Source organism: Nicotiana sylvestris, chromosome 6, assembly GCF_000393655.2.
Source record: "Nicotiana sylvestris chromosome 6, ASM39365v2, whole genome shotgun sequence".
Taxonomy (NCBI): Eukaryota; Viridiplantae; Streptophyta; class Magnoliopsida; order Solanales; family Solanaceae; genus Nicotiana; species Nicotiana sylvestris.
The window spans coordinates 208,527,938-208,542,647 of record NC_091062.1 but is presented as its reverse complement, the minus strand read 5'-3'; the positions used below and the strand labels follow the sequence as shown (position 1 = coordinate 208,542,647).

General features: G+C 33.8%; 1 protein-coding gene across 1 annotated transcript; it reads right to left on the bottom strand.

Annotated features, from left to right (window-relative positions):
• Positions 1-6,198: 6,198 nt before the first annotated feature.
• On the bottom strand, positions 6,199-6,717 carry LOC138871992 (uncharacterized). The gene has a single exon (XM_070149924.1). It carries the CDS (start codon positions 6,715-6,717, stop codon positions 6,199-6,201), a length of 519 nt encoding a protein of 172 aa, XP_070006025.1.
• Between the last annotated feature and the right edge of the window lie 7,993 nt (positions 6,718-14,710).

Here is a 14,710-nt window from a genome sequence, read left to right as displayed (position 1 = left end):
TTAGAAGGTTGTTGCATGTTGTCTGCTTCCATTATTAGCAGTCGTACTTCATGTTGATAGTCAACAAAAGGTTCTGAATCTATCGCATATGCATGAGATTAGTTGAATGCTGCTGATTCTGAAGGTTGTATTTTTTCGATGACGAAATAGCAATTCTTGTAGGCTGAATCAGTTGTAAGCAAATGTATACATGTACTGAGTTCTTCATCTGAAGTTACAAGCATTCCTTTGCTTGTATTTAGTTTGATATCAAACCATACTTTTAATGCATATCTGGTTGAATCAATATTTGCAACTTTACTAATTTTCTTCAGGAAAGTATTGAATAATATGCCCTTATTAAGTAGAACAAGTTTTGTATCATGATCCAAGTATTTGAAATCAGGAGTCCAACTCCCATTGAAAGTTATAACAATACAAATCGAACTCATCCTGCAGATTCATATTTAGTGGCAAGTATTAGGAAAGTGAACAAAAGAATTTTTAGGTTGTTTGTGCTAAAGTTTTTACAAATAAACTAAGTCACTTAGGCATCTTCTGCTGAATTTTTTTTTGGAAAAAGATGTATGACATAATTAATGAATCCTGCAAAGAAAACTTCAACTTATAAGTGCTAAAGTTTTTAGAGATAAGCTTAATAACTTCAGCATATTAGCTGAAGTTTTTTTAATTCATCAATGCAGGGGAAAAAATTTCAGCACGTAGGCCGAAGTTTTTTTGGTGCAATACGATTTTTTAAATTGGCCAGTGTAGGAGGAAAACTTCAGCCCTCCTGCTTAAGTTTTTAAGTAATAACTAAAATACTTCAGCACCTAGGCCGAAGTTTTTTTGGTGCAATATGATTTTTAAATTTAGCCAGTGTGGGAGAAAAACTTTAGCCCTCCTACTTAAGTTTTTAAGTAATAACTAAAAAACTTCAGCACTAGGCCGAAGTTTTTTTGGTACAATATGATTTTTTAATTTGGCCAGTGTAGGAGGAAAACTTCAGCCCTCCTGCTTAAGTTTTTAAGTAATAACTAAAATACTTCAGCACCTAGGCCGAAGTTTTTTTGGTGCAATATGATTTTTAAATTTGGCCAGTGTGGGATGAAAACTTCAGCCCTACTGCTTAAGCTTTTAAGTAATAACTAAAAAACTTCAGCACCTAGGCCGAAGTTTTTTTGGTGCAATATGATTTTTTAATTTAGCCAGTGTAGGAGGAAAACTTCAGCCCTCCTGTTTAAGTTTTTAAGTAATAACTAAAAAAATTCAGCACCTAGGCCGAAGTTTTTTTGGTGCAATATGAAATTTTAACTTATGTTTTATGATCTTTTACCCAGTGTACGAGGAAAACTTCAGCTTTTAATTATTGACAAGAAAACTTCAGCAACAAAACAATCATATAAAATTTAATAAAATTTCTTCTTCGTTGTGTTATTTGCTAGCTCGTTAACTAAATAACTTCAGGTTAGAATGTTAGAATTCATCGTCAAATAGATTTAGAATTGCAACTTCAGGATATCAGTGAAGTTTGTCAAACAACTTCAATCAATCAATCAAAAAACATATAATTCAAAAACTATTTTGAATTCTGGAGATGAATTTGAATACTTACAATGTATTTGAATTTGAATTTGAATGCGAGACGCGTTCTCAGGAGAGACGGACTGATGGAGGAGCTACGGAGGAGATCTGGAATTTGAATCTGGGAATACGGAGGAGAGACGGACTCTTATATGTTTTGGAAGGGTTATAATTGTCATATTATTACGGATTTTTTGTTAGTTGGTTAGGAAATCAATAGTTTTTAAAAACAGGGTATAGGTTAAAAGGTGGCATAAAAATAGTGTACGACTGCAAATCCCCCTTTAATTTACTAATATTAATGGCTATAAAACTTATTGGAGCATTCAAAAGTTCTAAGTCCAACCTTGAAATAATACCTTAAAAGATAAAATTATGAATTTTTTTAAGAAATATTTATAAATTACATCACAATAGGTATATTTATATAATAAATATATCTAAAATTTCTATATATGTAATGTCGGGTGGGTTTGATTTCGGTTTAACTCTCTTTAGTAAAACCAAACCAACCCAATTATGGTCGGGTTTTTTTTTCCAACACCAAACCAAATCAAACCAAACTATAATCGGGTTTTTTTTTCTCGGTTTGACTCGGATTATCGGGCTAGTGCAATTTGTCGGTTTTCTTTGTACACCCCTACATCCGTATATATAACTTAAATTTTACCTTTTTTTCCTGACCTACTACGAAATTTTCAAGGTTTGTACAATAAGCCTGGTAGAAATAGGATTTAAATTATATTCACTGTCGGTGTAAGAAATTATGTATACTAGTATCAGTTTACACACAAGATATTTATAGAAAATATGAATAATCTTGAAAATAAGACAAATTAACTATCATAATATAAAATGACCTGACGTGTAATTTTATTTTTTTTGCACTGACGGTATATATATAATTTAAATTCTTAGAGATATGCCTCAAACTTGAAGGGGCGAAAGTAGAAATTCTCTTGCTTGAACTTTTGATGACCGAGAAGGGAGAAAATTACATGATCATAAGCTCTTTATCCCGGTAAGGTAATATGTAGTAAATGTTCCCATTTTGTGAACAAGAAGCTCAAGAGCTCGTTTGGCCAGGCTGTCAAAATCTGTTTTCAAAAGTACTTTTGAAAAAAAACAGTTTGTGTTAAATCTGCTTATTTTGAAAAGTATTTATATAATAAATATATCTAAAATTTCTATATATGTAATGTCGGGTTGGTTTGATTTCGGTTTAACTCTCTTTAGTTAAAACCAAACCAACCCAATTATGGTCGGATTTTTTTTTCCAACACCAAACCAAATCAAACCAAACTATAATCGGGTTTTTTTTCTCGGTTTGACTCGGATTATCGGGTTAGTGCAATTTGTCGATTTTCTTTGTACACCCCTATATTTGTATATATAACTTAAATTTTACCTTTTTTTTCCTGACCTACTACGAAATTTTCAAGGTTTGTACAATAAGCCTGGTAGAAATAGGATTTAAATTATATTCACTATCGGTGTAAGAAATTATGTTTACTAGTATCAGTTTACACACAAGATATTTATAGAAAATATGAATAATCTTGAAAATAAGATAAATTAACTATAATAATATAAAATGACCTGATGTGTAATTATTTTTTTGCACTGACGGTATATATATAATTTAAATTCATAGAGATATGCCTCAAACTTGAAGGGGCGAAAGTAGAAATTCTCTTGCTTGAACTTTTGATGACCGAGAAGGGAGAAAATTACATGATCATAAGCTCTTTATCCCAGTAACGTAATATGTAGTAAATGTTCCCATTTTGTGAACAAGAAGCTCAAGAGCTCGTTTGGCCAGGCTGTCAAAATCTGTTTTCAAAAGTACTTTTGAAAAAAAAAAAAGTTTGTGTTTGGCCAATTAAGAAGTACTTTTTGCAATATTTGGTAAACAAATTATGTTTGACCAATCTTTCTAAAAGTACTTTTGAGTGTCAAATTACCAAAAAGAATAGTACCAAGGTCTTATATTTCTTTTAAAGAGAAAAATGAACTCAAATATTTATCATAAGATACTTTTATTATTTTTTATTTTATTTAATTAAATTATAAAACATAAAGTAAACAAACATATTAAAGATTTAAATCAATTTTACATATATAGTTATACCAAAGCATATATTATTATCTAGTATAATTACTTATTTTTACATGATGATTTGCAACAACAACAATAACAACAACCCAGTATAATCCCACAAGTGGGGTCTGGGGAGGGTAATATGTGCGCAGACCTTACCTCTACCCCGAGGGGCAGAGAGGTTGTTTCAGGAGACCCTCGGCTCATGAAAGCAACAAGAGACGTTATATTAGTACTATCAATAGACTCATAATAAAATAACATAAAATCCATAACATAACATAAAATACCATAAAATAACAAAATAACAGCAATATAAGAAATATAGGAAATATGAGAAAGATATAAAGTATACTAATAACCAACAGATAAAGCCCATCATCAGTAGCTGATCAGTAGCATTCTAAGACTAACTCCTAACTAGCTAGTCTCACTCTAGTGCGCTGTAGAAATATTCATAATTTCCCCCTAACCTACAACCTTAATACTCGACCTCCACAATTCCCTGTTAAGGGTCATGTCCTCAGTAACCCTAAGTCGCGCCATGTCCTGCCTGATCACCTCTCCCCAATACTTCTTAGGTCTCTCTCTACCTCTCCTTGTACCCACCACAGCCAGTCGCTCACACCTCCTCACCGGTGCATCAGTGTTCCTCCTCTGAATGTGCCTGAACCATCCGAGTCTTGCTTCCCGCATCTTGTCCTCCATGGGGGCCACACCCACCTTTTCTCGAATATCTTTATTCCTAATCTTATCCCTCCTTGTATGCCCGCATATCCACCTCAACATCCTCATCTCTGCAACTTTCATCTTCTGGATGTGTGAGTTCTTAACCGGCAAACACTCGATCTCATACAACATGGTAGGCCTAACCACTGCTCTATAAAATTTACCTTTTAGTAACGGTGACACTTTCTTGTCACATAGGACTCCCGTCGCTAACCTCTACTTCATCCACCCCACCCCTATACGGTGTGTGACATCCTCATCGATCTCCCCGGTCCCCTGAATAACAGACCCAAAGTACTTGAAACTACCCCTCTTAGGGATGACTTGAGAATCAAGCCTCACTTCCACTCCCGCTTCCGTCGGCTCGGACCCAAATTTGCACTCGAGGTATTCCGTCTTCGTCCTGCTTAACCTGAAACCTTTTGACTCAAGGGCATGTCTCCAAACCTCTAGCCTCTCGCTGAAGCCGCGTCGTGTCTCGTCAATTAGGACTATGTCATCAACAAATAGCATGCACCATGGCACCTCCCCTTGAATATGATGCGTTATGGCATCCATCACCAGGGCAAATAGGAAAGGGCTGAACGTAGACCCTTGGTGCAACCTTGTAACAACCGAAAAATGCTCGAAGTAGCCTCCTGCTGTCCTAACCCGAGTCTTAGCTCCATCATACATGTCCTTAATCACTCTAATGTAGGCAACCGGGAGCCCTTTAGCCTCTAAGCATCTCTATAAGACCTCCCTAGGAACCCTATCGCACGCTTTCTCTAGATCGATAAACACCACGTGGAGATCCTTCTTCTTATCCCTGTATTGTTCCACCATCATCCTAATAAGGTGGATAGCTTCTGTGGTAGATCGCCCCGGCATGAACCCAAACTGGTTGTCTGAAATAGACACCGTCCTTCGCACTCTCATTTCTACCACTCTCTCCCAGACTTTCATGGTATGACTTAGTAATTTGATACCCTTATAGTTATTACAGCTCTGGATATCGCCTTTGTTCTTATACAACGGAACCATTGTACTCCACCTCCACTCTTCAGGCATCCTATTAGTCTTGAATATAACATTAAACAACCTAGTAAGCCATTCCAAGCCTGCTCTACCCACATACCTCCAAAGTTCAACCAGAATTTCATCTGGCCCGGTAGCTCTACCCCTTCTTATCTTACGCATTGCCTCTATGACCTCATCGACCTCAATGTCCCTACAATCACTTAATTTATGGGGGTCGGTATTCCTCAATTCACCTAGTACAATATCCTGATCCCCTTCCTCATTTAGAAGTTTATGAAAGTAGGTCTGTCATCTCCTCTTAATCTGGTCATCCCCCATCAAAACTTTGCCGTCATCATCTTTTATGCACCTCACTTGGTCCAGATCCCGAGTCGTCCTATCTCTCACCTTAGCGAGTCAGAGTAACTTCTTCTCCCCGCCTTTGTTCCCTAATTCCTCATATAAACAAGCAAAAGCTGTCATCTTAGCCTCCATCACTGCCATCTTCGCCTCCTTCCTAGCTACCTTATATCTCGCAATGTTCGCTCTCTTCTCCTCCTCGCCAATGCTCCCTACTAACCGCAGGTAAGCCACCTTCTTTGCTTCTACTTTACCTTGGACAAATGCATTCCACCACCAGTCTCCTTTGTGGCCACCGGTGCGGCCCGAAGATATCCCTAACGCCTCTCTCGCCGCCTTCCTTATATAGTCCGTCATCATCGACCACATAGTGTTTGCGTCCCCACTACTTCTCCAAGTTCTCATTGCCGACAACCTTCCTTCCAACTCCTGAGCTTTATCCTTAGTCAAGGCACCCCACCTAATCCTACTGACCTCTGTTTCCTCCTTATCATAATACTAATGTCCATCACCAAAAACCTATGTTGCGTTGCAAGGGTATCACCTGGGATAACTTTGCAATCCTCGCATAACCTTCTGTCGCATCTCCTGATGAGGAGATAGTCAAGCTGAGTCCTCGCCACCGAACTTTGGTAAGGAACCAAATGCTCCTCCCGCTTCGGAAAACTTGAGTTCGCAATCACTAGATCGAATGCCTTGGCAAAATTTAGTAGCGAAGTGCCCCCTCCGTTCCGTTCCCCGAAACCAAAGCCGCTATGCACCTCAGTATAACCACCTGCAGACAACCCAATATGACCATTGAAATCCCCTCCTATGAATAACCACTCGGAAGGCGGAATACTACGAACGATATCATCCAAGCCCTCCCAAAAATGCCTTTTAATCTCCTCATCCAAGCCTACTTGCGGCGCGTACGTGCTAACGACATTTAAAGTACACTCACCCACCACCAATTTAATAGTCATTAGTCTATCATTCACCCGCCTGACCTCTACCACGGACTCTCTAAGATGGCTATCTACCAGGATACCCACTCCATTCTTACCCCTCAGGACACCAGAGTACCACAACTTATACCCATCCACGTTTTTCGCCCTCGATCCGACCCACCTAGTCTCCTGGACACACGCTATATTAATCTTCCTCTTCTGAAGGATCTTCACCAACTCTATAGACTTACTCGTTAGCGAACCTATGTTCCATGACCCGATTCTCAATCTATAGGCTCCCTTGCCCCCTCTACCTCCCCTGCCTCCCGACCCACACCCTGACCCCGGCCCCACCCTTTGCCCCGCACTCTACCCCACCCGAGGACATGCCTTTAATCTATCATCCCAGACTGCAGCCACTACACCTACGACAAATCTAAAGAAGACTCGCTAGAGCACAATGGACAACGAATCAAACTAGAAGGAAATAAGTGACTACCAGTACACTAGTTGAATGATTTAACTATTGTGAACTAAAGTAACATCAATTTAGCTAACACCAAAAGGGAAACAATAGAACGGGAGGTACCAATTCCCGAGAACCAAACCTGTGTTGATTTGCAGTACTCGATATACTTGCAAGCTCACGCACCGCTTCCCACCGCCCTTTGTTGACGCTCATCCAGGTTGCTCTCCTTTGCTAGTGCTCGTGTGCCCAACTTGTCTCCAACAACTTCGAGAATTTCTTTGAAAACACAGAAAAATACCACAACCCAAAAACCAAAAAGGGTCGTCACCGCTACTACTGGTGTAGCCCCGAAAGTCACTAATAGAGAATGAGTTAGTATTCTTCGGACCAATAATGGTCAGATCTGGCTTTTACCGTGAAGACCAAGCATGAAAAGGAAATGATGGACCTAGATCACCGAGCTCCACAAGTCACTTGAAAACGAGATCTAATTGAGCAAAGCTTTTCAGCAAATTTAAACCCAGAAGATGAAAAACCAAGGGCGTAGCTCAATTGAGTGGTGTCTGGAAAATAGATCAACAATAGCAAGAGCCAAGAATAATAGTTTTATGTGAAAAATGCCAAAATAGATTAGCTAAGTGGAAGTACAACAAGTTACTGAGACTTAAGCTTAAATATTTTGAAACCCAACAAAAGCATAGGATAAACGACAAAGAATTTACGAAACTGTTGTAGCCAAAAGCACGGAGATTTTGCTTATTATTCTCCGGTGAGGTTTTCGGCAATATCCGGTAACGACGACTAAACTCTTGAAAATACCAAATCAAAGAATGAGTAATTACAGATTTCTTAAAACAATTAGAGTAAGTGTTAGGTTAATTCACGAAGCAGTATGAAGGAGAAAATAAGAAATGGAAGAAAAGGAAAAAGACTAAAAATAAATAGGAAAGATTAGGAGAAGAAGCAAACCGATTTCTGACGGAAGCTCGTCGGCAGCGAGATTTGAGAAGTCCGCGAATATGACCGTTGGCAGTAGCAGAAAGGTTTCAAGAAAATATTACATCATGAAATTGCATCAAAATACACGATGATTTGAATAATCAAAATACATCATTCAGTATGAATCAGAAGTCTATTCCAGAAATTACTATATATTGATAATCTAGCATGAACACAGAAATTCAATTAATTACAACGCCTCGAATTCATTAACAAAGCACAATTCAAACTATCCTTCTTGAACGGGTTTCAGGAATGCTTAATCACTGCTGCCTTGTTCCAGATGCAAATATCAATAACATAAAAACCTCCGGCTGATTTAGGATATCAAACTCTTTCCCAAACTAATAGTGCTTTCTTAGTCATCTCATTGCCCCCCAGTCCATAAAACTCTCCTGCACATGGCTTCAATCAGGTGTATGATTATGATGGGTCTAAAATGAACTAATTGGAGGGGCATGGTCAGTGAATATTCATATAGTTGATAGCACCTTGCTTGGTATTGAGGCACTAGTAAATTGTTATTGTTGTTGTTTTGTGCTTGATCAACTTCAGGAAACAGTATTAACCACAAGGATTTAATTTATAATAATGGAAAAGTAGGGACAAAGATTCTACACGGGGATACATGACATATACACTTGTTTCTGGGTTTTGTAGTTTACATACAGAGATAAAGATGAAGCTGATGGTAAAGATGAGAAACCTTGTTGTGCATCTCTACCAGTGTTATAAATAGCGCTCGCTACAGCGCTAAAAGCGTGTAACGATGCGAGGGGAGCGTGTGTCGCTACAGAGAGCATGTTGCGTTGCGATTGACTCGCCTCTGCTTGTGTCGCGAGAGGCGACAGTGAGGCGAGAAGGGAGAAAAAAGGCACTTAACAGCGATTAGGGCTTGAGATTGACACAGAGCTTCTTTGAACAAGCTTCTTCTGCCATCGTCTTCGTCAGCCATCAGCGACCAAGGCAGTGGCGAAGCCACATGATCACAAGGGTGGCCGAAAAATTGTATTGTGTATGTAGGTAAAATATTACGTTTTAGAGGTATATAACATATATTGAACACCCTTTGTTCGAAATTTTTTTCACTTCTTTCAAATTTGAATACCCTTAGAAAAATTTCTAGCTCGCCACTGGACCCAGGTATGTTTCTTTCTTCTTCTTCTGGTCGGCGTCGACCCCTTCTTCTCCAGTTCTTCTTTTCTTCTTCTTCTTCTCCTTTCTTCTTATTCTGGTCGACGTCGACCCTTCTTGTCCAGTTCTTTTTTCTTTTTCTTCATTCTTCTGGTTGACCCCTTCTCCAGTTCTTTTTTTTCTTCTTTCTTCTTTTTTCTTTCTCTTTCAGCCCAGCTTTGTTTATCTTTTGTTCAGTAGCTTTATTTTTTTTGTTGCAGCCTTTTTTTTGGTTGTTGTTGCTCTGTTTTTCAAATTCGAGCAGAGGCAATAGCTTTATTTACTTTGTTGCTCTGCTTTTTCAATTATAGATTTATAGTCTTATAGAGTAGATTTATTTCATATTTCGTATCTCTTATATATTGTTCTTATTTTTATTACGCATTTTTATGGTACTAATATATTATCTCCTATCTCTTCTATTATCTCCTATTGCTTTTTTTGAGCCGAGGGTCTCCTGGAAACAGCCTCTCTACCCTTCGGGGTAGGGGTAAGGTCTGCGTACATATTACCCTCCCCAGACCCCACTTGTGGGATTATACTGAGTCGTTGTTGTTGTTGTAGTCTTATAGAGTAGAATTAATTGCATTTTGAACTCAAATGAATTTTTTTTCTATAAATCAGCGTTGAATCTTTTTCTCAAATCTACTATGAGTTATTACTATCTATTGAGTCTTTAATTTTTGAATGATTTATTTATTAATATATTATTGTTATTGAGTTTTTAGTTATATGTATATAATATTTTATGTTTTTGTATAAATTGTCGCTTCACATCAAAAAGGCGAGCGCTTCGCTGCGCGCCTCTCGCCTTAGTGAAGCGGGCTATTTGTCGCCGCACGCTATCCAAAACACTGATCTCTACCCTGGAAATGTTGGAGGCATGAGTTAAAGAAAGTTAAATTGCAGAACTTTAAATGTATGGAGCTGAAGGAGTTGAGAAACTACTTTCTCACAAATACAAATAGTACGTTGGAGATAATTGAAGATCCAACAGGACACAGCATTTATACTTCATTTCACTAGATGTACTGTAATAAGTTTCCATGGTTCCTTCTGTGTATTTGCGACTAGCTATTGTTATGTGTTGAATAAATTTGCTCATGGCCTGTTTTACTGATGGGAAAACTCATGTGGGGCAACATTTGTTTGCAATGATATTGTTTTTGTTCTACCTTTTTTTTTGGTTGCTTTTTTTTTCTGTGTGTGTGTGCGCGCGCGGAAATCACATCATTGCACTTAGATATGCAATCAAAAAGAATCAGATCCTCTAATTCTTAGATTTAACTTGTTTGGATGGTTGTTACTTATCATTTTGTAATGTATCGTATTGTATTGTATTGCTTGATGAATACAATGTTTGGACAAATTGTATCGTTTACCGTCGTTTCATGATGTCACTCACTAACAATATGAAGATTAAATTAGCAACATTACTAAGAAAAAATAGGATATGGAATAGAATTATTATATAAAAAAGTAGAGTAAAGAATAAAATATGATTATTTAATAATAAGGGCAAGATGAGATAAAAAAAGTAAGGTAATGACGCCACCACACCAAATCTGTCGTTACATAAAGTGGCACTTTTCGTCGTTACGTAACGACGGATTTAACGATACGATACAATAAAATTTAAGAAACAATCAAAAAAAATATTGTATTTAAAGTAACAATATGATACAATGCAATAGGTAATAACCGTCCAAACAAGTTGTAACGTAAATAAATTGAAAAGTAAATATTTCAAGATGGAAATCAAATTATTTTCAATTTCAAAAATCTGTAATCTATATCTATAACTATCTATATACTATATTAAAAGCACGAAGGCCCTTAGCGAAATATCATTCGTCTTTTTTACCCTTTTAAAATTGAGTTCACATTGGACAAAATAGTCATTTGGTAATTTATCCTATATTTAGAAATACTCATTTAATTATTTTCCTAATATTTAGGATTTGACTTTTAAGTTCCTTGCCATTCTAAATTCCTACACTTTTCAATTCACATTATGTTTCGACCACTTTATAGTCCTTTTTCAGGAGGATTTTTTTGATTAATGAACTTTTATATATTAATTTTTTATAAAAATATATTAGGATATTGGATTTCAGATCAGGTGAACGAGCACTTGAACTCCCTTTCAATTTGGGAGTCTTTATTTTTAATAAATTTTTCTTTGTATTTGAACTATATATACACAAGATTTTACTTACATAAATTTGTTCCTTATTTATATTATATAATCTTAATTATAATTCCTTCTATATTGTTTTACTAAATAATATAAAAAGACATGTTGATTTCTGGCAATTTGCTTGACGAGGTATGAATTGCTCCTTAGCAGATGAATTCATTAAGCTTTTCTTTGTCGTTCTTTAGAATAATATTGTAAGTTTTGGTAGTCTTCTGTTATTTTAGTTTGTTGTTATTTTTGTTTTTGATGCTTTTATATTGCTTTGGAAGAATTATTTTCCATTTAAGCCTTTTTTTTTCTTGATTGACCATCCAATTCAATTTCTTTAAGAAAAAAAAAATTATATTGGTTAAGATTTGTGTCTAATATTCAGTTTTCCTTTCTTATCGAATAGCATCTTTCAAAATTTAGGCTAATGTATTTTCGTTTTCTTATTATATTGTGTTCAATTTTCTTTTAGACAAAAGATTAAGCTATTTGAGAATCTATCTATAATTAAAAGCCAAAGACAAAAGCCCCTCATGAAGCCAAGTGGCAGATTCCTAAAAATACACTTGGCACTTTAAGACATTGCTCCACATTATTAGGAAGTACAATATTTGGAGTAGCCTTCAAACCGTTCATGAGTAAACCGCTCCACCTTCTCTTCAGTTTTCTTATTTTTATCTATATCTATATTATATTAAAAGGAGAGTAGTATGCATTGTGGTTAAGCCAAGTGGCAAGCTAAAATAAAGTCACTTGGCAATTGTAGGACAACATTAATTATTAGAAATTATAAATGGAAACATAATTAAAGGAAGTAGTTTAATGAATCTTATACATAATCCAAATATATCTTAGACAAATCTAATCTCTCTCTCTCTCTTTATATATATATATATATTGATCCACTCATAAATTTTCTTCTAAATTAGCTAGAAATATGGAGGTAAAAAATTAATTAAAAAACAGAAATAGAAAAAAATAAAAAATATAGAAAGACGTAAATTGAGATAACTTATGACTATTTATACTTTGAAGTAAGTTTAAATATAAAATAAAACTTACTTAAGATATTAAAGATTTATTGACTTCAAAAATTAAAAAAATCTATATTATATTAAAAGGAGAGTAGTATGCATCTATATCTATATTACATTAAAAGGAGAGTAGTGAAGCATGACGTTAAACCAAGTGGCAAGCTAAAAAGAAGTCACTTGGCAATTTAAAGACAACATTAAAAATTTGAATCATAAATGGAAACATAATTAATGGAAGTAGTTAATAAATCTTATACTTAATCTAAATAGATCTTAGACAAATTTAATCTCTCTCTCTTTATATATATATATATATATTGATCCACTCATAGATTTTCTTCTAAATTAGCTAGAAATATGGAGGTAAAAAATTAATTAAAAACTGAAATAGAAAAAAATAAAAAATATAGAAAGACGTAAATTGAGATAACTTATGACTATTTATACTTTGAAGTAAGTTTAAATATAAAATAAAACTTACTTAAGATATTAAAGATTTATTGACTTCAAAAATTAAAAAAATCTATATTATATTAAAAGGAGAGTAGTATGCATTGTGGTTAAGCCAAGTGGCAAGCTAAAATGAAGCCACTTGGCAATTGTAGGACAACATTAATTATTAGAAATTATAAATGAAAACATAATTAAAGAAAATAGTTTAGTGAATCTTATACATAATCCAAATATATCTTAGACAAATCTAATCTCTCTCTCTCTTTATACATACATACATACATACATATATATATATATATATATATACATACACACACACACACACACACACACCCACACACACACACACACACACACACATATATATATATATATATTGATCCACTCATAGATTTTCTTCTAAATTAGCTAGAAATATGGAGGTAAAAAATTAATTAAAAAACTAAAATAGAAAAAAATAAAAAATATAGAAAGACGTAAATTGAGATAACCTATGACTATTTATACTTTGAAGTAAGTTTAAATATAAAATAAAACTTACTTAAGATATTAAAGATTAATTGACTTCAAAAATTAAAAAAATTCTAGCAGTAAAATAAAATCTTACGTAAAGTATAAATTTATTTATAAGATAAGAAAATACTTAAATATTATATATATATATATATATATATATATATATATATATATATATATATATATATTATATTATATTATATTATATTATATTATATTAAAAGGAATATCGTGAGGCATGACATTAAGCCAAGTGGCATATTCAGAAAATGTCACTTAGAAATAGTACATAGAGAAATAATCTAAATAGAAATATTTTTACTTAGTATTTTTAGACAAATTTAATAAGGATTAAAACAACTTAAATTTGATCAAATTTAATTTATGGTAGAAATCAATTAAAATTGACTCACATTCTTATACTAAATAAATTTTGATAGCTTTCCAAATATAATTATTAACTAACCACTTGATCTGCTTTCTTTCATTTCATAATTTTATTATTTTTAGAAATAGTACATGGAGAAATAAAATGATAGTGAAAATATTATCATTAGATATAATGTGTTCAAACAAATAAGAAATTAACTTTTATGATTAATAATAAAATGAGTGTAGTAGAAATAGATATTAAATTAAACAAGCTAATGAAAGCCACATAACAATGTAATAATATTATGTATTGAATAATAGAATAGCAAAAATAAGGAATAAATAGAGAGAAATTAATCAAAACTTTCATCATAAAGAAAAATGATAAAAATTATTTAAATTTGAGATGAGAAAGTTGTTATTTATCTATTAAGATAAGAAAGATGATATTGTAGATAATACCACACAACTTATGTCTAACAGATAAAATAAGAACTTAAAATGTTAAAAATAGTGTGAGAATATTTATGCTAAGAATTAGTTTAGAAAATAAAATAAAGTGAAATAAAATACTTAAAAATACTATTGATAAATTTAAAAAAATTAAGAATTCAAGCAATATTTTTAAAATAAAATAGATATTTATTTTAAGATTAAAATATTTCTAAATTTATCTATATTATATTAAAGGATAGTAATTGATAATAATACTAAATAAAGTGGCAAATTAATTAAAAGTCGTATAAAACTGTGATAATATCATATATTTGATAACATAATAGCAAAAGTAAAAAAATAATTAAAAATTAAATATTAGAAATG

Excerpts from the sequence above, each read along its gene's own strand:
- LOC138871992 (XM_070149924.1), bottom strand. The coding sequence starts at position 6,717 with ATGACTATTAAATTGGTGGTGGGTGAGTGTACTTTAAATGTCGTTAGC.